Genomic DNA, 22,006 nt, shown 5'->3' on the forward strand with positions numbered 1-22,006 from the left:
TTACAGCCTGTTTGTACGCCTAGAATTAGAGACGAATGAGTGTTCCCACTGCTGAGCGGTAAATTCACGACTGTAGCGTTCAAACGTGCAGTCGAACGCGCAAGGTGCTTTCGAACTACCCGCAATATTCTTCTGACGTGTCCTCGAAGGTGTTTCGCGGGTATGGCTACCGGCGTGCTTAACCTGTGCTACCTGGACTCGACTTGCCGCGCCTACGACATCCTGAGCGTGCAGAGCTTGGACTGGAAGTACAAGACGGCCGTCGACATCGCCGCTGAGGCCAAGAACCGCAAGTTTCTCTCGCACCCGTGCTGCCAGAAATGGCTGACCAACCAGTTCCTCGGCAGGATCAGCGTCCGCGACATAACGTGGGGATTCTTCAGCGTCCCGCTGTGGCTGAAGGTAAGGCAGCCACTCCTTATATTAAGCAGTTTTAGAATAACTTTCCGGGCCTAGCGCATCTTAAACCGAGGCACTCTGTGGGACGCTATGGTGCGTGTTCATTCAATGCGTTTACGTTCCTCTAGAAGAAGAGAACCACGAAGAAAACTTGAGAAGGCAGTGCGTCATCTGGTGCCTCGTGTCCCAGCTGTACCAGTTAGGACTATCCGTGAGGTGTTTCCATACCGGCGCTTCTATTCAAGGCCTAAAGACACTAGGATATACGAACGATCTCGCAAACTGGATGCCTTAGGCGCCCGCAACTAGCGTTTCAGGCGAGTTCAGCGAAGGCGAAAGCTTGTATGATAATTTATTGGCGGTAAGCGGTAGCGGGAACGCAACCACCGGTACGATTCGCTCTGAAGCGGAGAGCCATAGTTGCCGCCATGTCTGACAACGTTATTTCTTAGCCTACGTAGGCATCATATATGCAGAATTTTCCAAATGATGTGCGACTGCTACAGAAAGCATTTGCTGCACTGATGAAGTCGTCACGCTGTCGAACCTTTGGCCACAGTAACATTCCTAATTGAAGAACTATTCAGGAGTGTCAAGTGAGCAGCATGAGGGGAGGCAAAGTTCAATCAAATGCACGAAATAGTTTGGAGTCTATAACAAGCGATTTTTATTTTAGGTAATTCTCTGCGCATTCACCATCTTGCCCATGTACATCTGGGTACGCTTCAAGAGTGATCCTCACCAGATGGATTACGGTGACGGTAAGCGTACAAGTTTGGAGCGATGGTCATCCTCAGTGTACAGCCGGTAGTTCACGACTATTTTGTCTTCGTGATTGCAGATGAAGAAGGTGATAAAGACTACAGCTCCAAGAACGTCACAGAAAATGTGTAAGTGCAAAATTTTCTTGATGTATATTGCGGACTCAAATGCCAAACTCTTAGCAGGTTGTTTTGGTGTGCTTGCGTTATGAATCATGCGGTCATAAAAACATTTCGTCTTGAAAAGAATGTCCATTACAAATTGTATTCACTTGCATGGTATAGCCTCCTGGAATCGACGGCTTCTCGAAAGACCTTGCGGTTTGAGTGTGAAGGGTAGACGTTTTGCCTTGTTGGAATAGCGTAGTAACCGCTGTATATAAGAGTTTAAAATGACAAGGACGAAAGACGCGTTGTGTACTTCTCCTTTGTGTTTATCATTTCAAGCGCTATATGCATCGTACTGTGATAAAAGTTGTCTCAGGTCGTAGGATACAAAAGTGTGCTTCAAAACAAAGTATTTCGAGTTATAACAGTGCGAACTTACCTCCAAGTATTCATTTTACATGTTTGTAACCTATTTATAATAATTTCGGGTGCAGCCGGCTTTGTGGACAACTTCACATAAACGAGCTTGAAGCTCGTAAATGCGATTACCCTCTGTAATTTAGCTGTTCTGAAAGACCGGCAGTTTTAATTCCCTTTTCTACCTTTAATAATGTGGCGTGCTCCTTTCAGTTCAAGGGTGCGTGATTGAGAAATTAAGTGGAGCAAGCCACGATTAGAAATGCAGGCGAACTTGGAAATACAGCAACAAATTCTAGTAACTTTTCTACTTCTTCGCGATGTTGATTGTTCATGCGGACCCCTAATGAGCGCTTATTGGGGTCATTTTCGCTTCTTACAAGCTCTTCTAAAGTATTGAGGAATAACCAGTTCGATAGCTGTAGCGCTGGGAAAGAAACATATTTTGGATTTAGTTGGACTAGCAGTCACCGTGCGCGGACGAGAGCGTTGTTCAAGCGGCGCAGTACATTGCATGCAGTTTATTATTAGGCGACGTGCTAAATAACTGCGTTTATCGCTGTAACCTATACCACAGTCGGTAACTGCGCGCCTTCCATCCTTGTTTTAGTTCTTGTACTAAGCTCCCTGAGCGTTCACTGCAGCGACAGGTGTGAGATACCTCGTGAGCAATGACTTTACGTTGGAGAAATGTATTGGAAAGTTTTACTTTGTCCGTAAGAGTATTACCGCTTATAGAATGTAGTAGGTAGTAGCAACGCCGATAGCGACATCTTGTGACTCTTTATCCAGCCACAACGAGTTAGAAATACTTGTGCTGCATGGGTGTTCCTTTTCAAGAAAAGGGGAAAAAAATATTAGCAGGAAAAAATTGCGTGGAAACGTCGAAAAATAGGAAGACCTCCAAGTATATTCCGTGACAACGGGCTGCTGACATTTACGTGGTGTCGCATGCGCGAGTGGAGTGGAGCAGGTGACGTCGCTTAGGTAGCCGTACTTTACACACGATGCAGCGATCATTCGCACTCACTAAAAAGTCTTGCACCCGCCGTGGTTGCTCAGTGGCTATGGTGTTGGGCTGCTGAGCACGAGGTCGCGGGATCGAATCCCGGCCACGGCGGCCGCATTTCGATGGGGGCGAAATGCGAAAACACCCGTGTGCTTAGATTTAGGTGCACGTTAAAGAACCCCAGGTGGTCAAAATTTCCGGAGCCCTCCACTACGGCGTGCCTCATAATCAGAAAGTGGTTTTGGCACGTAAAACCCCAAATATTATTATTATTATGAAGTGTGCCGGCGTCTGGTACTTTAAGTTCCTAATGTCATTGCATCTTACTTTGCTGATATAAGGGCATTCTCAGCGTTAAATCCCGTGATGAGATTAGCCGCAGGAAATACACTTGAGTCTGTTTGCTTTGAATTCTGGAGTTTTACGCGCCGAAACCACGATTTCATTATGAGGCACGCTGTATTGAGAAACTCCGGATTAATTTTGACCACCTGGGGCCCTTTAACGTGCCCCAAATGCACGGGACACGGACGCCCTTTCGGCGCGTCTGCATTCACTCGGTCGTCTGTATATTCCTGCTACATTGACCCTCGCAACGAGTAGCAGCTAGCATAGGAGGCGCGCGGGCTAGCTGCAGCGACTGTCAAAACCACGGTGTGGTCAAAACGTCGCAACGTAACCACCAACTTTCGCATGTTGTCAAGGCACACTGAGCTCTTGGGAAACCAAACTCAGACTGGATGCATAAAAAATATTACATTAAATTATTTGGGAAGCTCTTAGGCTTTCCGATATTTTTTATGCGAAAGCATCAAATCGCCCATTGAGCCAAAAATTATGCCTCTCTAGCAGCGAAACGGCACCTTAATTCCCATTGGGTGTGACGCCACGTGACGAGCGTGCTTCGACGGTGAAAAGCGGGTGAATTCGATAACATACCCAGCAACAAAACTCGAAAACATTACTCAAAGCGCAAACCACGATGGACCACTCAGGGGCATTTAATTCGAGATTAATGCTTTCGCATTCACAACTCATAAGAAGTGCTTAGGTGTCCTCGGATATCTTTTTTCTGAGGTTTTGTTATCTGGGACCTTGATTTAACTGAACAGATAGGACTTTGGAACATCATATCAGGGGCGCTATAACGTAAAACTATTCCAAACTTTTATATTGTAATTCTGCGATCAGCCCTCCACGATTGGTCAAAAACTTTTTTGGACCGTCCCCCCACTTCACCTGTCTGTCGTGTGACGTCACGAAAACCGCGATAGCTCCCCATCTGATATGGCGTGTGCACACTGATTATGCATGATTTGACGGAAGAAGAGAAAAAGTTATTTCTGATGCGACGCCTTTTCGCCATTAGCCCTCGGCTATTGGCGAAATCTCCTCCTGCCTGTCCCGCGACGTCACAAAACCGCAAAATCTCACGGCGTCAAAGTGACGTGTAAGCGTTAAAGATGCATTAACACGCCGAACAAAACTGAATTTTCTTCCCAATAGCCGCAGGCTGCCCCGTTCGGAAAGGAATAAAAGCCCCGCAGGGGCGTCTGCGTAAGCAGGCGTTTGGTGTGTTGCGACACCACGTACCCGAGCACACGAGGGTTGGACCCTCCCGCGTGTAGCCGTGCGCGGCTTAGCCGTGTCCGGGGAAAAGGGGATCCTGGGGGTTGAGCCAATGCCGGGTGTTTGGACCTTTACGGCCCCTCGGCGGCGGCAACACACCCCTTTGGCCTCGGCTTCACGTAGACGGCACCCCCGGACTGACCCACCCGGGGGAAATCGGCAGTCGCCTTTTCCTGTCCTCCTCTCCAATCTTCGTCTTTCTCTCTCGCCTTTTTCATCTTTCCTGTCTTCTCATCACTTCTCCTCACTTCCTAGTTTCCCGGCGGCAAGGGTTAACCTTGTGTAGCTAGCCAGCCTTGGTTATGCTGTATTTGGTTATAGCAGCGATGTACGGCTGGCGTTGGCAGGCTTTCTCTAGCATGAACTTCTGTCACGTCCCCCTGTTGGGCTCCATGGTGGGTGGTCGGCATCGCGGCCGAAAACCCAACATTACTTATGGAACATGCTTTTCCTAAACTACCTGATCGCCCTCAGAAACGAGGGCGCACCGAAGAAGTTTTTCAGTTTTTCGGACGCCAAGTCCACAATTTTCCCCGTTTTCATGTGATCCACGCAGAAAAACCAGCTAAGCAAGTGCGAACAATCTCCCCGTTCCTTGTATCTAAGTCTCTTACCGAAGTTTTTGGCCCAGGATATAAGGTGTCAAGGATGGCTAGCGGTGACCTCCTCTTGGAGCTCCGCGACCTAAAACAATTTGAGAAACTGCCTAAACTTGTATCATTTGGGGAGACCCAAGTAGTAGTGACCCCGCACCGCACGATGAATACCTCCCGTGGCGTTGTCTCCGATGATGATTTGCTAGAGCTCACTGAGGCTGAACTGTTGGAGGGCTTCAGTGAACAAAATGTCATAAACGTCAAAAGAATCAAGATGAGGCGAGACGGTAAAGAAATTGCGACCAAACACATAATACTCACCTTCAATTCAAGTGTCCTGCCCGAGTCAATCGAGGCCGGGTATATCAAGCTTCGTGTAAGACCGTACGTGCCAAATCCCTTGAGATGTTTCAAATGCCAGCGTTTCGGCCACAGCTCGCAGAGCTGCCGAGGCCGCCAGACATGTGCGAAATGTAGTGCCCTTGAACACGCCACTGAAGCATGTAATAACTCTCTCCACTGTGTGAACTGTGACGGGGATCACGCCGCGTACTCGCGGTCGTGCCCCTCCTGGAAGAAGGAAAAAGAAATAGTAACTATAAAAGTAAAAGAGAATATATCATTCAAGGAGGCACGCAGGCGGGTTGCATACCTGCCAAAGAAAAGCTTTGCCGAAGTGGCGCGTCAGGGGGCAGCGTCACAACGGCCTCCGGCGACTGTCCGACCGACACGCAGTGAGTCGGCAGTTACGCCATCTGCCCCCACGGTGGTTGCAGCTAGCGCTGCTCCGCCAACCGAGGAAAAGGGGCCATCGACCCCGAAGGTGGGCGCAGCCGAGGCTGCCTCAACCTCCCAGGTCCCTTCCAGTGCTGGCAATGGCCAGCGCAGCCAAATCCCCCAGGGAACCCCATCGACCTCCGGGCTGGTGGGCGCAGGGGTCTTGCCCTCCAAGGCGGGACCTTCCCTGGTAACTTCTCGCTCGCAAGAGCATGTGTCCGGCGCCTCACAAGAGGCAATGGACACTACAACTATCCTCAAGGCGCCCCAGGCGCCTAAGGAGCGGCGAGGTTCCCTCCAACGCTTCAAAAAGAGCAAAACCCCGGTTACAGGGCCTCGAAAGGGCTCTGTAATCTAAGACATCCCTTCCGTTTCCGTAAACACAGCACAAATTAAATTTAAAATATGGATACACAAATCATTCAATGGAATGTCAGAGGTCTACTTAGGAATCTTGATGATGTTCAAGAACTTATCCATAAACACAATCCAAAAGTGCTGTGTTTACAGGAGACACACTTAAAATCCACAAACACAAACTTTCTCCGAAAGCACGTTACGTTTCGCAAAGACCGCGAGGATGCTGTCGCAGCATCTGGCGGTGTAGCTATTATTGCTGACAAAAGTGTAGCGTGTCAGCATCTAAAGCTCCAAACGGCCCTTGAGGCCGTGGCCGTTCGAGCCGTACTTTTAAATAAACTCATTACAATCTGTTCTCTGTATATACCACCACATCATCACCTTCACAGACGCGACTTAGAGTCATTAATAGATGAGCTCCCGGACCCCTATTTTATTCTTGGTGATTTTAATGCACACAGTACTTTGTGGGGCGATTCACGCTGTGATGCGCGAGGTCGCGTCATTGAACAGGTGCTTTTTTCCTCCGGAACATGTCTCTTGAACACGAAGGAGCCCACATATTTTAACCTGTCCAACAAGTCATACTCTGCCATAGATCTTAGCATTTTATCGCCGACGCTTTTACCCTATTTTAAGTGGAATGTGCTTAACAACCCGTATGGGAGTGACCACTTCCCAATAATCCTAACTACGCCGAAACAAGATCAACTTCCCCCGCTGGTCCCTCGGTGGAAGATTGACTCAGCCGATTGGGAACGGTACCGAACTCTTACTTACATGACGTGGACCGAGTTATCTGGTATAACCCTAGATGATGCTGTTGCATATTTTACAGCTTTTATACTGGATGCCGCCTGTAAATGTATTCCACAAACGAGCGGCATGGGTTCCAAGCGGCGTGTTCCCTGGTGGAACGATGCATGCAGGCAAGCACGGAGGAACCAGAACAAAGCGTGGGCGATATTTCGCGATTCTCCTACAGCTGAAAACCTGGAAAACTTTAAACATGTCAAATCCCAGGCAAGGAGAACGCGCCGGCAAGCAAGACGAGAGAGTTGGGCGAAGTTTATATCAAGCATCAACTCGTACACAGATGAGACAAAGGTATGGAATAGAGTGAAAAAGGTTAATGGACAACAAACGTATTCGCTGCCCTTAGTAAATAGTCACGGAGAAAGCCTGGAAGATCAAGCCAACTTTCTTGGCACACACTTTGAACACATATCCAGCTCCTCACACTACACCGAAACATTCCTAAAGTACAGAACACGAATAGAGAACCAAAAGCTAGAAAGGAAATGTGCAAAAAGTGCGCCGTACAATGAACCATTCTGCATAGCAGAACTGCAGGCAGCACTGAACTGCTGTAATACATCCGCCCCAGGTTCAGACCGCATAATATATGAGATGTTAAAACAACTACCATCCGAAACACAGAAAACCCTCCTTTCCCTTTACAACGTTATATGGTCTTCCGGCGAGATCCCCTCTGCTTGGAAGGAGGCTATTATAATTCCAATACTGAAGCACGGAAAGGATCCTTCCTCTGTATCAAGTTATAGACCTATAGCATTAACAAGTTGCCTCTGCAAAGTATTCGAAAAAATGATTAACTGTCGCCTACTACACTTCCTAGAATCAAACAAATTGCTAGACCCATTCCAGTGCGGGTTTCGGGAGGGTCGATCCACCACTGACCATCTCATACGTATCGAGACACGTATCCGTGAAGCTTTTGTCCATAAGCAGTTTTTCTTAGCAGTATTCTTAGATATGGAGAAAGCCTATGATACAACGTGGCGGTTCGGGATATTGAAAGACCTCTCACAGTTAGGTATACACGGAAATATGTTCAATGTTATAGAAAGTTATCTGTCCAATCGGACATTCCGTGTTCGAGTGGGCAGTGTTCTGTCACAGAAGTTTGTACAGGAAACTGGAGTGCCGCAGGGCGGGGTGCTCAGCTGCACACTCTTTATAGTAAAAATGAATTCTCTTCGTCTACACATACCACATAACATCTTCTATTCAACGTATGTTGACGACGTGCAGATAGGATTTCAGTCAAGCTCTCTTGCAATCTGTGAGCGACAGGTCCAGCTTGGACTTAACAGGGTCTCCAAATGGGCTGATGAGAACGGGTTCAGATTGAACCCACAAAAAAGTACCTGTGTCATTTTCTCCAGAAAAAGAGGCCTGCACCCTGATCCTGAAATTGTGTTGCATGGTGAGCGTCTGCCCGTAAACAGGGAACATAAATTCTTAGGCATAATTTTAGACGCGAAGCTAACCTTTGTGCAGCACATAAAATATCTTAAAGACAAGTGCATGAAAACAATGAATATCTTAAAGGTGCTCTCACGCACAACCTGGGGCAGTGATAGAAAATGTCTCATGAACTTGTATAAAAGCCTCATACGCACACGACTAGACTATGGAGCCATAGTTTACCAGTCGGCTACTCCAACTGCTCTGAAGATGCTAGACACTGTCCACCACTTAGGCATTCGCTTGTCCACAGGCGCCTTTAGAACAAGCCCAGTGGAAAGCCTTTACGTTGAATCGGATGAGTGGTCACTTAATCTGCAGAGAACATACTCCTCTTTCATGTATTTTCTGAGAGTGAACGCAAACAGTGAGCAGCCCGCGTTCTCCACCATAAACGATTTGTCCAGTTGTCAACTTTTTCGCAACCGGCCCACAGTGGCAAAGCCTTTCTCACTGCGTGTCAGAGACATGGCTGAAGAAACAAGGGTTCCACTGCTTGAATACCACCCTATGTCCCCTGCTATACGGCCCCCGCCGTGGCAGTGGCAACCAATAGACTGTGATATATCTTTCGTAACTGTTACAAAGCACGCGCCTGTCGCGCATATACGAACGTATTTCCTCGAATTACAGCACAAATACTCCTCTCCTGAATTCTTTACAGACGCATCGAAGTGTAATTCTGGCGTATCTTACGCAGCGGTCGGTCCATCCTTTTCGGATGCTGGTGTTCTGCACCCTAACACAAGTATTTTCACAGCAGAGGCCTACGCGATATTGGCCGCTGTTAAACACATTAAAGAATTTAATATCCCAAAGGCTGTTATATACACAGACTCCTTGAGCGTCGTAAATGCTTTGAAAACTGTCAAGAAATATAAAAACCCTGTAATTATTTCTCTCTACTCAGCATTGCTAAAAATCTATGCGTCTAAGCAGCGTATCGTCCTATGCTGGGTGCCGGGGCACCGAGAGATAGAGGGAAACGTGTTAGCGGACCAGCTAGCCACATCCGTGAACGCGAACGCTGCAGACACTTCCACGACTATCCCTGTAATGGACCTCAAGCCCTCAATAAGAAAAAAACTAAGAGATTTCTGGCAGCGCTTGTGGGATAAAGAAACAGCAAATAAATTACATGTTATCAAGCCATATCTTGGCAACTGGCCGCCGGTATCAAAGAACCGTCACACAGAAGTAACACTTTGCAGACTCAGGATAGGACACACATACAGCACACACGCATACCTTTTGTCCAGTGACGATCCACCCACGTGTGATAAATGTGGTGAGCCACTTACCGTGCTTCACATCCTGATACAATGCAGGGAATTAGACACAAATAGGAAAAAGCATTTTCCATTCCCACATCGGCAGCGAATTCCGCTTCATCCTCAAATGTTCATAGGTATAGAACCTCTTTTTAAATATCAGTCGTTGTTCGAATTTTTAAAAGATGTACGTAGTTTTCATGTTATATCACCACGAAATCCATAGCACAGCCTCTTAACTGAGGTTTCTGCTGCGGTAACTGCATTAATAGAAAGCGCCTGCCTCCCAGCCTTTGGGCTCAAAGGCCTTCCGGAGGCATAGGAGCTATTTCCATGTTCTTGCATTTTAGCGTCATGATCACTTATCAAGCGTACCATACCCATAGACAACTACATTGCTCACTATCATAATCTTATACTATATATCATTTTACGCTTTTATGATACGCATTGATTTTAGGCCACTTTACAGCCATGTTACATCCTACCATCGAAACTCACAAAGCAGCGCTTAACAACACATAATTAGTCATGGCGCTCTTTGGCCATCCCTGGCCCTTGCGCCACTAAACAATACACATTCATTCAAAGGAATAAAAGACGACTGCCGCCGAACGCTCAGGCAATGGCTAATCGCACCTGCCGGAGACCCTGGGTTTATTTGCGCACAATAAAACTTCCGTGGCCGCGCAACGTTTTCAAGCACTTTCGGCATGTTTACGACCCCGTTTTGCCAACTGTTCTTTGCTGAGGATTCTTAAGTTATTCTTAAGTTTCCGTTGCATGCCGCCGCAATTTTCGACCAGCCACCGTAATCCAAGTAAGGGAAAGCGGACCAATCGCAGACTCCGGGACCGCCCTCTTCATCCGGTTGCCGATTTTCAGTGCAGTGGCTCGGCCCCATCGAATCCCTCTCCATTGGAGTGTGCTCCTCGCTTCTTGTCAGCAAATTAGATAAGACAAGCCGCTCAGTGTAGGCAGTGTTATTCGTTTTTCAAGCAAACAAAAGTGACCTCCTATGAACGAGAAGAACGTTTGGTCTGTCCAGACAGCCCTTGCGGGCAACCGCCCGATGCCTGCGTCGGTGGTTACGCAAATTTGACGTCAGGAGATCGGAATAAAAAACATATTGGAATAGTTTTACGTTATAGGGCCCCAGTACTCGTTTACGCTTTAATGCCATGAGGTATGTGGCACTGCCTGAATGGTAGTAAACATTAAGCCGCTAACGAGGCAATGCCAATTTTTGTGGCCATGTGACACGGGTACACACTAAACATTTTAACACCCTTAAGGGTGTAAATCAGTTTGTCGCCAGACGAACACCCTAAGGGTGCTGTTGTCTACACCCTACAGTTGGGGTGCCACTATAGCACCCTAAAGGAAGGGTGTCCAGCAAAATAAATTTAGGGTGTAAGGGTGCTCGTCCAAATTAACACCCATCTGTGTGGGTGTTGGAAGGGTGTACACTCTTTTATTTCTAGCATGTATGGAAGGCAGGTTCGGCAGTACACGCCTTCAATTACTACTATGTACAGCGATCCACGCACAACTATTGCGTGTGCCAGGAATTTCAAGTTCGGCTACCAAATGCACCGTCGAACAGCCGGCCTTGAAGCTTCGATGGGCATACACAACACCTATACGTGTGGATCACATTACATATTAGTAATTCATGGTGTATATTGGAAAACCTGTCTTCGCTGCACAAATACAACCTAGCAAACTTGACACTTTTGAGCATGTATATCAACACCAAGGTTATCACGATTTCCATATCCAAATAACATGCAACACAGACTGGTAAGATATATGTTGCATTTTCAAGAAAACGCAAATATATTTATTGCATGCTGCAATACAGAGTACAACATATACATAAATCACATGAAATATAAACATGCACAATCACCAAACACATCGGTAAGTACAAGAACATGTACATTTCCCACAAAGGTACCTAAAATATATGTATTGATCAAATCTGTTATTAGAGAAGAAACTATGTATAGCGGCACTGAAAGAGCCTGGGTTGATTCGCAGTGTTTTGGGCCACATAAAGGAATAAATTTTTAGTATTAGGCTCCAGTGAACGAAAATTCAAGTTTTGATGCCATAAAAAAGGCATATTGCAAAGGTGAATTAGTGAAGCAATTGAAATGCAGAGCAAACGCACAAGAAAGACACCTGTTATTTGTACACTAATGTAATCGCAAAGCATTATGAAAAGTTTCGAAAGTCGATGTAAAGCATAACTGGCCAACATTTTTCAGACTGAAACAATACTTTCCAAGCATAGACATGCTTTAAGTGAGGTTTAAGCCAGGAGCCTTATTGCTAATTTTCTATTTCCAACAAGATTACTTGAGCACAAAAAATACATAGAATTGTTTAGTGCCTACATAGTTTGTCCTCTTTTGTGAAACGAGAGTTCTCTGGGCTAAAGGTGCTGTGTAGCAGTTTTTCTAACTACAATACCAGTTTCTATAAATTTTTTTTGTAACTCTAACGCACTGCTACATATACAATATATAGTTTGAAAATAGGTTCTTTTCTTACTATAAATCAAGAGTGCATATTCCACATCTACTAGTTCCTGGGTGCAAAGTGCAGGAGGAGGCCTGATAAAAGCTAACCACTGTTGATTAAACGATTTTGCTGAGCACAAAACGTGGACAGTGTTTTAAAATACATAGTAAATTTCTAAATTATTTGCACTTACATGCAGTAATTGAAGGTTAAGGCGTGCTGTAGCATGTGAGCATGCAAATTAACAAATATGGTTTAATAAATTAGCCATACTCTGGTTACTAAAAGAACACAGGCATAGGCAGTCATGCAAAAGTTCAAGTTAAATATCACACTGTTAACATTTGCCAGCAAATGGTCGTATCAAACATTATAATTATACTGAACAAGGGTAGTTTCTTGGGATAGTTTGCAATTAATGAGATAAAATTACGTACAGCTTGAATGACAAGAACAGCGAGAGATGACAGACTGCGCTGACTTCCAACAATATTTAATTACGTTGCCACATCATGTGTATTTGTACAAAAGCGGGCATGCGCAGAATATGAGTCACAAGGGGTGTCTAACAGCATGTGACTGTACTAAGAACATCGTCCTTTGAAAAAAATAAAGATACAAGACTTCACTAGGGGTCAGCACGATAGAGGGGTCATTAACGCACACACTAACCAGTTTTCTAGTGAAATCTGCTTTTATAGTTTCCCGGATGACCTGTGTCTCACTAAAGCTTCCGTACCTTCAAAGAGGGGCACGCAGCCGCAGTCCCAGCAATGGATGCCGAAGTGGCCTTGAACAGTGTTATGGACGTTGTTATTGTGCTCTCCTAAATGATTGGTTAGGCGCCTACCTGTCTGTAGAACAAAGTCAAATGAGATATTTTAAAGCTTTGCCTCCTTAACAGCCTCAATAAATCTTGCTCATACGAGATGCAACATAGCGTTGCTGCACAGGCCTGGCTTTCTTGGGTTGGCTACCCTTTGGCCTTAATTTCAGCCATAGCGGAACAGCTTCTGAAGTGCACAAAACATGATGAGCGCGCTCGGTCAAGGAACAAGCCGGTTGAAAGACACAGGTTTGCAGTGCTACCGTATGCTCATAATGTCTCCCATAGGCTAAAAAAGATAAGGGAACCTGCAGAAATCACAGTCCTTTTCTCAGCCCCGGAAAAGCTGGCAAGGCTCTGTAAGCATGTGAACGCGCCTAAATCATGTCAGAGTTGTTGCTCTGCCGGGCACAGAAAATGTTTTGTGATGTGTGCAACGAATGTGGTTTCCCAAATTCCCATTTTGAGGCAGTAAATATATTGGACAGATAGGCAGGCGCCTAAATGATCGTTTAAGAGAGCACTAGAACAACGTCAATAACACTGTTCAAGGCCACTTGGGCATTCATTGCCGGGACTGCGGCTGCATGACCCTCTTTAAGATACGGAAGTTTTAGCGAGAAATATTGAAACTGATTTCACCAGAAAACTGGGCAGTGGGTGCGTTAGTGGCCCCTCTATCACGCTGACCCCTAGTGAAATTTTGTATCTAAACAGATAGAAATTGTGATGTTTTTTTTTTCAAGTGACCATGTTCTTTTTACAATGACTTGCTGTTAGAACACCCCTTGTGACTAGCTTTCATTTTCTGCGCATGACCCCTTTGTGTATACACACACGATGTGGCAACGCAATAAAATATTGTTGAAAGTCAGTGGAGTGTGTCTCTCGCAGTCCTTGTCCTTCATGCTGTACGTCATTTTTTATACTGAACAGCCAATATTGATTCAAAATTAGAAAGATATAGTACACATCTGAGCTGCAAAAATGCAAGTGATGCAGCAAATGGCCTTTAGCTTTCCAAAAGAAAAAGAAATGTTCACGGTTAACCACGAGGTGCAGGGACTCCATTCTCTGAGCATCTTGACCAATAAATGCAGCGCATGGCATTGCTGGAATCTTGCATCCTGCATTAGCAAAATAAGAAGAGAATCATGAGAGTTCAGTCCGTGCAATTACACATGTACTTTGCGGAAAATTTGATAAAGCAACAAGCTCCTCAAAGTAACAAACTTAATGTGACTGGGCAGAATGCACCGCTCAGGCAACTGGGCAAGAGAAGTGAAAGGTAGGAGAAGTTTCTATTTTGCAAATTAAGGAATTGCATGTTACTGTGAATGCTAAACCACTATGTCATTGTGAACACAAGGCACATACAGCAGCAAAAACATAAATTTACAGTAGCCTTTTCACCATAGAAAATAAGAGTGAATAAAATTTAAAGACTACCAATGACATCTCTCAACAACAGACATTTGTCCAAGAGTGTGTATGTGACCTTAATACAAAACTGACATCATGAAATCTGCAATATATATAAGTACTGCAGGTGAGAAGCTTACGGGATATGGCACATTAAGAGTGAAATGACTGTTTTTACACAACATTATTACACAAGGAGACAAAGAGAACTGTTTTACAGAGAGTGCACACAATATGAAAATGAGGGAATCCCCACTGGCATTCTCATTTGCCCTGCAATACATGCATCCAGCCCAACAATATCCAACTCTCCAATGCAGTTTATTAGACACTTTCTGCATCCTAAAATTTATCGTGTATTTCTTATTTACTAATTTAGTAAGAATGGGCATTTTTGCATACTTTACTCGAAAATTTAGCATGTTTTGTCAACTATTTTTCTTTAAGCACGCCCCCTTCTTTCAATGGGTTAGCTTCGCAATGCACTGACAAGTAGTATTCCCTTATTTAAACTTATGATCCTTCCTCATGCTCCCACTTCATGCTCTAAACTGTGATGCCACTCCGATGCAGATTATGTTAATCTGTGACTATTTACATGGTCCTTCTTTCTGTAGCCTCTCAACTAGAGCCTGAAATTTCTTGTCTCTTAGAACAATCGTCTTTCTTGCCCAAAACATATTGCACGGTTACCCCTCATAGGGGGGGGGGGGGGATACTGTATATGAGCTTTCACATATTCAATGAACCTCAGAGACACAACCATTTCTCATCCTGTGTTGCTACTACCCGCATGAGTCACAATGGTTGTAAATTGGCTACCTGCCCTCTCGCTTAAAAGTACATTTTGCCATGTGGAAAATGACCGCAAGCATCACATTTCAGTGAATGAGTGCTCCTGTGCATGTTTTTATTTTTTCCGTCCTGTAATGGCTAGGTTCAACATGGTCAAGTTGTTTGAAAACTGTTTAGCCTCAACCAATACTTTGTGTAGTTTCAAAATTATGATACATTCATTTTTCAAAACTTGTCCCAAATTAAGCATGAGACATTTTCATGATGCAAATGAGGTAAGGTTGTGCTCAGAGACTATGATAGGCCTGCTATATCCTGCAAAACTATGTGAAATGAAATATGCTTGCAATTTTCGTGAGCAGCTAGCTCAGTACAATTAGGCACATTACCTGCAAAAACGTTTTTTAACTCTCCCGAGAGGTCCTGGTTTCTTGTAATTTCTTCAAATCCCTTGCAGTCTAGATTGCAATCTGGTCCATTTTGATTTTGATATTGTATTCAAAAGAAAAACAGCTGAAATTTTAAAGTTTTGCTACTTATATGGGAATAAATTAAAGGTAGAAGAGTGTAATGCAATGAACAAATAACAAGCTCATTGCAGAGAGTAAACTAATATTCCTTTTCTGCAAATAAATTGGTAGCAGGAAGGTCATACGAAATTAGCAGTGAATGCACAATAAAGAATATGATGCTACAATGCCCCGGCATTCTGTGAATATTCTTGCACAAAGAAAATCGTCATTATGAAAGACCATCAAGAAAATGCAAATGTATACTTTGGATCGGCGTATGCACTGTAGCATCGGCAATATTTACAACCACAGACAACTGCACATCATATCAAGCTTAAGCGGCCAAGGAGCCTGAGTTTTAAATTATAACTTGACTTATTATATTACACTACACAACTATATCTACTTACAATGTTGTCTTCTCAACCGCTTTCAAGAAGACATTAACCATCTGTCTGAAGGCGAACGCAAGTGGCTTGCTCTTGATGGGGGCGCCAAGGCTGGGCATTGTGAAATTGCTGCTACCATCTGCATGACCTGCGAGAAACGACGCTCTAAGTACATGATAAACAAATGCTATTAGAGCAAAAGACAAGATCATTGGCAATGAGCCTCGTTTTGGTTTGCACGAGACAAGCCAAGAATTTGGACTTAGTGCTGCTTACTGAAGAAGCAAGCCTCCTTCCAGATGTTGCAGTCATGCATTAAGATTGTCACACACCTGCACGCTTGTATGCTCATATGCTGCTGTCGCCGGTACGCCAGTATGCTTTGAAGTTTATTATTTCAAGTTAAATTGATTATTCTGTTTTCTCGCCAATTCTTGGCAAACAGACCAGCAATGAAATAGCTCACTTACACACATACTCCCTTTTGAGGAGAGAATTCACACACACACACGCACACACATGCCTCTACCACATGAGCAGCTTCTTGTGCTTGACACACATACATTTTTTTTTTATCCTGTGTCACTTCTACTGCTAAGGCATAAAAAATCCTTTGTGTTGCCAACCCCAAACTCTTCAACCTACACCTCCAGCTTAAACACTTTCTCGAGAGCCAGGACAAGCCTTCTAGCTTCCCCAGGGCTCCAAACTGTAGTTACGAATTTCAATAGGGCTATAGGCGACAGCTCTCGAAGGGCATGCAAATTGCCCGGAGACCTAAAGCTTGTATATGATACCTCTAAAGCACAACACTTCAAATTTTCAAAATTCATTAAAGCTCCTGAAGACAATTGCTATATACGTAGAACGTCTCGAATAACCTGCCGCTAACAATTTCAGCGGTTTTCTGCATCAAAAGAAATGTGGGCTAATGGGAAATCCGCGTCTTTAAGATCGGAATTATTGTAATGGCGAAATACACTACCAGATTTCTTAATAATTTATTTATGCTCTGGATGTAACGTTCCTTTCACAATAAAAAACAAGGATATCGATTCATCAGGGCATGGGAGGAAAAAGGACGAAGCGTATACCTGGCGCCTTCCCACTGGTACTCCCGAGAAACGGCGCCTCATACAGCAGTTGTCCAGGGTGGCTTGAAACCAAACTCGGCTTTCAGGCGGGAACACTCGCTGCACCAAATCGGAAGAGTTTTATTGTGAGTAAACCATGCAATACATACGCACGCACACACAAGTATACGCACTCTCAAAGCGCAGACACAAAAGCGCGCACGCGCACATTGATGAACACAAACAAGCACACATACATGCATGCAGGCAGACACGCTAACACGTGCACGCACACACAGCGACCCACAGACAACACACTCACAAAGCACGTACGCACTAGACACGCGCAAACACGCCGGCCCATACAAACCGGCATGTACTGAACACGCGCGCGCGCGCGCGCGCGCACACACACACGCGCGCGCACACACACACACACACACACACACACACACACACAGCGAGCCGAGCGCACGCACGCACACACACAAATCAAGCCGAGCGCGAGCACGCGCACACGCACAGACAAAGCGAGCCGAAAAAATGCTGAAGGCGTCCGGCAAGCAGCAACAGCAGCACGCGCCCGCATCAGGGAGAACCAATACCGCGCCGGTTCCTTCGAAAGGTGGCTACGCCAGTCCTTTTTCTACGCGACGCAAAAGCGGTCGACCACATTTAACTGAAGTGGGAACGACCGTATTACAAGCAGCCGCGCTGAACGCACAAGAGAATCACATCAATGAACGTTCAAGCGCTGAGAAACAAAGCGTAACTATGCAGGCGCACCACGCCCGATGCAGATTTGACAAACATTAGTCACACGGGACGCGATCGAGGTAGATAACTTGCCCTAGTAGGAGTGCAGCTGCTCTTGCTCTTACATTACCGAATCATGAATTATGCTACCAGATCACAGTGAGATATTTCTAAAGCGAACAAAACAAATACCAAATAAACGGGCACTTGCCTGAAAGTTTCCATCATGCCAGTACTACCGACCGGGCACGTTGCAACTTCTCGTTTCAGCCTTCGTGGATCCATCTTCCTGTGCGTACGAACGCTTTGCTTTGAAGTGGGGCACGAGTAATACACAAAGCAAGGGCGACATCTTTTTCTACCCCGCGCGCAAAACTAATCACACGTTTAAAATTACTTCGCACAGCGCGCGACGCGAACGCACGCGAAAACGAGCATGATGGCGCAGCTTCCGCCTTCCCATCCTGCCGCGCGCCGAAGTGATGGTACAGCGTCGCCCGTCACTTCCGGTCGCTTTTCATTGGGCATGGGGCGGCCGCGCAAATTGAACGTTTATTCTGGCAGGTTTGCTTGCTCGCATGGCCGCCTGTTTGCTGCTGCTTCGTTGTGGTCTCTAACTAGAGCGGTGAGGCGGGTAGTTGCTACTACGTTTCGTGCCGAGCATTTTATTTTGGGGTGGGGGGCGCAGTCTGTGCTGCATCACTGAGGGTACAGTGCACAAATCGGGACCGTGAGCGAGACGATCGGCGCTCTTCTGCTGGTGCGATTAGATTATTCGCTGCGTCCGAACGAAGCAACTTTGCGAGGTCACAGCGTAGTTTCGGCGATATCGTGGCTCGATAAAGACGCTCACATCTTGGTCGTACGACAGCGACGCGTAAACATTCATGAGGAGACTGACCCCCGTATGCAGAAATGCAACTTAAGTTGAAGCACATGCTTGACTTGATCCGAGTGACGCCTATCGGGAACGCGCCGAAGGAAACGCAGTGAGCGTCTTTGAGCACGTTAACGCCAGGCGTCATCTAAATCAAGTCAAGCATGTGCTTCGACTTCAGTTGCATTTCTGCATACGGGGGTGAAGACTGCGTTTGCAAGTGCGTATGCTCTGCATAAGAAATTACAGCTTTGACGACACCAGCCCTTAATATATAGGCTCAGCCTTACAAACTGTATTTGAGGATGCACTTAGAAAGCAGATCAGTAGCTTAGTAAACGTCTGAATAAATTAGGCAAGGTACGTGGAAATTCGGGTTTGAGAACTTCCAACGTGACCTCGCCTCTACAAGTCTTCTTTATGGATTCACCATGCAATTTGTACGTTGATGCCATTGTACAGCAGAGGCTCGTCTAACAGCACGTCCCTGTTTGTTCAGCAATGTATCCAAACAGCTTCTTCCATTTGACCACTTTTTGTTGGGCTATTAAGGGCACCGAAATATTAGTGCAGAATTGTGCAAGTTGCTCTCGTGTTTTCGCTCTGCTACTGCAGTTTTTCTAGAAGTGTTTAATTGCATGTTAATATTCCTGTGAGCACGAAAAATAATGATAACAGAATTGTAAGTGAAAGGGCGTTCTTTTTCTGGATGATACATTTTTGGGGTGGCCGTCGTGCCAGTAACATCAGAATCCTTGCAAAAATATCGACAGTCACTTAGGAATGCGAAAACTTAATCCCTTCATGCATCTACACTTGCAATTGTCACGTGACCATGATACGTTAGTTCATACACTGTCACGTGTTTTTCACAATTCTACCTTAATCTCCCGTAATTCACCGTGCTACAGTTTGTACGAACCTTAACGCAATTTATTCCACCCTTATTCACATTATTTCACATTATTTACCCATAATTGCTCATAATTAACGTTGTTGTATTTACTACCTTCTGTATCACTACTGACGTCATACAAGACGGTGATAACTTCACATTTTATTTTTTTATTATACGTACATTCAAGGCCTAGTAGGCACAACAGAAAGAAGTGGTGAAAATATGCAATATTTGCAATGCAAGGCAAGAATAGAAAATCAAACCATAAGATAATTTGAACGGCGACCTTGAATTAGTGGTGTCACAAATTGAGACTGTGGAGACGGGAAGGCGGTTGCATTCAGTGGCTGTTCTTGGCAAAAACGAAGAATGGCACACCAATTTTGTGTTGATGGTCGATGCGAGACGAGAACTTGGTGTGGTGAAAAGATTTTCCTTACGAGAAGGGTTAAATTAGCATATTCTATGAAAAATACAAAGACGAAAGTATTTGCGACGTAACCAAAGGTCAGGTTCACCTAGTGTTCTTTTCATGGACGTGACGCTAGAATGAAGTGAATATTTTGAGAGAATAAAACGGGCGGCGCGGTTCTGAATGCTTTCAAGGGAAATGACAAGATTGGCATGAGCAGGGTCTCGTATGGATTGTTGTTGCGGAGAACGCCAGCTTTCCTACCTGAAGGCCCATGAAATGCTTTCACATTAAGAATGCAATACATACACACATTGCTCAATGCCTGGACGTGTACACGTTACTCAGATTTATGCATCAATGCGTTCAACACCCTTCAGGCGTCAATTTAACACCCTTCTTCGAGCAAAGTCACACCTTATGTGTGGCATACACCCTTGTGATAAGGCGCTTAGGGCGAAAAGGGTGCTAAAAGGGTGTGGGCATGGGTGTAAATGCCGAAAGCACCCCTATTAACACCCATAAGGGTGTAAAAATGTTTAGTGTGTATTGTCTGTCATAGGAGCACGCTTAACACTCGTGCTTCAGCTGCACCATTGCAAAGCGAACGCTAGTCGCTTGGGGTAATAATCGGCGTCCTCGTGACATTCTCGAATCGCAAGAGTGACAAAGTAGGTGGCTATACTCCCACTTCCGCTAAGCGGGTAACTGCACGAGAGGGCAACTGTGCTTTGGAAGAAATTCACCCGCGGTTGCCACGGTAGCCTTCTCGGTTGCTGACGAAACGTGTTTTTCGGCTATGGTGACCAAATAACATATATGTATGTAATGTCTCTGGCCGAAAAATATACGTAAGTGAAATAAACTGATTTTTTTTTCTCGATCGCTGTGCAGCAAGTGCGACAGATACGACACCGGCGGCACCATGGCCCAAGAAGGAATATTCATACACCAGAATCCCCCAATCTATAGGATGATCTACGTCATGTGGAATGCCCCCATCACCAAGTTTTGGGTGTACCAGGTAGTCTGAAGTCGATGTTCTTTGGACAGAAGCCAAAACCGTGACGGGAAGGCTCAGCTCAACTACTCATTAAATGCCAACAGCAACGACATTTCATTTTCCGTAAATTACTTATGAATGAGCAGCACATACTATTGAAGAAATCTTGGCAAATGTGCATGCCTGGTAATTTTGTAATTATCTTATTTAGAGCCTTTTCAATAATACGTAAACAGACGATGCGCGCACCTCATTGTTACCAGATATGACCTAAATCCCAGTACATCGCCTCCAAGATGTTTCAGTGCGCCGTAGACGCCGCGTAATCTCAGAGGTCATGCCGAGGAGCCGCGCTGGTTCTCGAAACTCTCGAGCATACGTCTTTTTCGGGAAGTGGTAATGGCGGCGTTCTTCTTAATCTTTCTTTTTCTTTCTGGGCATTTAAAATGGATGTCTCCTTTCGAGATATTTTCTTGAGTCATGTATTCTTATTTTAAACGTTATATTTTTCGAAGAGGCTAAGCTATGCTATTTAGTCCATCTTAAGCTAGGCCTCTAACGTGGTTGAAAGTTTTGCTGCAGTTGGACTCTAAATGCGTCCTGAACCACCCTTCGGGCTTGCTGGAAAAAAAGCACACATTCCGCGGATAGCATACGCTGCTGTGAACTTGTCATACAAATTTGGAGTCGTACACGGCACGTGGAGATTGCAAGCGGAGCGTGGCCTCAAGTTTTTTTTTTTAACACTTTATTTTCAACAGAAGTCTTCTTAGTGTTTTCGGGCTGCCATAATTGTGGATATAGCAGATTCGCATGCGTGGCTGCTTTTCCTCAATGCAGCCGACATCTATCAAGAAAGGTGTTTGAATCAGTGCCCTTCTTCCTACTACTACTCTGCATATTTATCGACGCAGTT

At 45.2% G+C, this 22,006-nt stretch overlaps 1 protein-coding gene and 1 long non-coding RNA gene across 4 annotated transcripts in view; one reads left to right on the forward strand and one right to left on the reverse strand.

Moving 5' to 3' along the window:
* LOC135899688 (transient receptor potential cation channel subfamily M member-like 2) overlaps positions 1-22,006 on the forward strand; it is a 157,548-nt gene that overhangs the window by 68,150 nt on the left and 67,392 nt on the right. For all 3 annotated transcript variants that reach the window (XM_065429019.1, XM_065429017.1, XM_065429020.1), the window contains exons 13-16: positions 150-402; positions 1,076-1,160; positions 1,241-1,289; positions 20,982-21,111. In XM_065429019.1, the coding sequence (XP_065285091.1) occupies positions 150-402; positions 1,076-1,160; positions 1,241-1,289; positions 20,982-21,111 (517 nt within the window). The remainder of the gene's footprint in view (positions 1-149; positions 403-1,075; positions 1,161-1,240; positions 1,290-20,981; positions 21,112-22,006) is intronic.
* Positions 13,789-18,185, reverse strand: LOC139048049 (uncharacterized). The gene is made up of 3 exons (XR_011507461.1): positions 18,112-18,185; positions 16,093-16,219; positions 13,789-14,080 (listed from the first exon to the last, which is right to left on the reverse strand). It is a non-coding gene; the product is annotated as an uncharacterized lncRNA (long non-coding RNA).

Source organism: Dermacentor albipictus, chromosome 7 (assembly GCF_038994185.2).
Source record: "Dermacentor albipictus isolate Rhodes 1998 colony chromosome 7, USDA_Dalb.pri_finalv2, whole genome shotgun sequence".
In the NCBI taxonomy this organism is placed as follows: Eukaryota; Metazoa; Arthropoda; class Arachnida; order Ixodida; family Ixodidae; genus Dermacentor; species Dermacentor albipictus.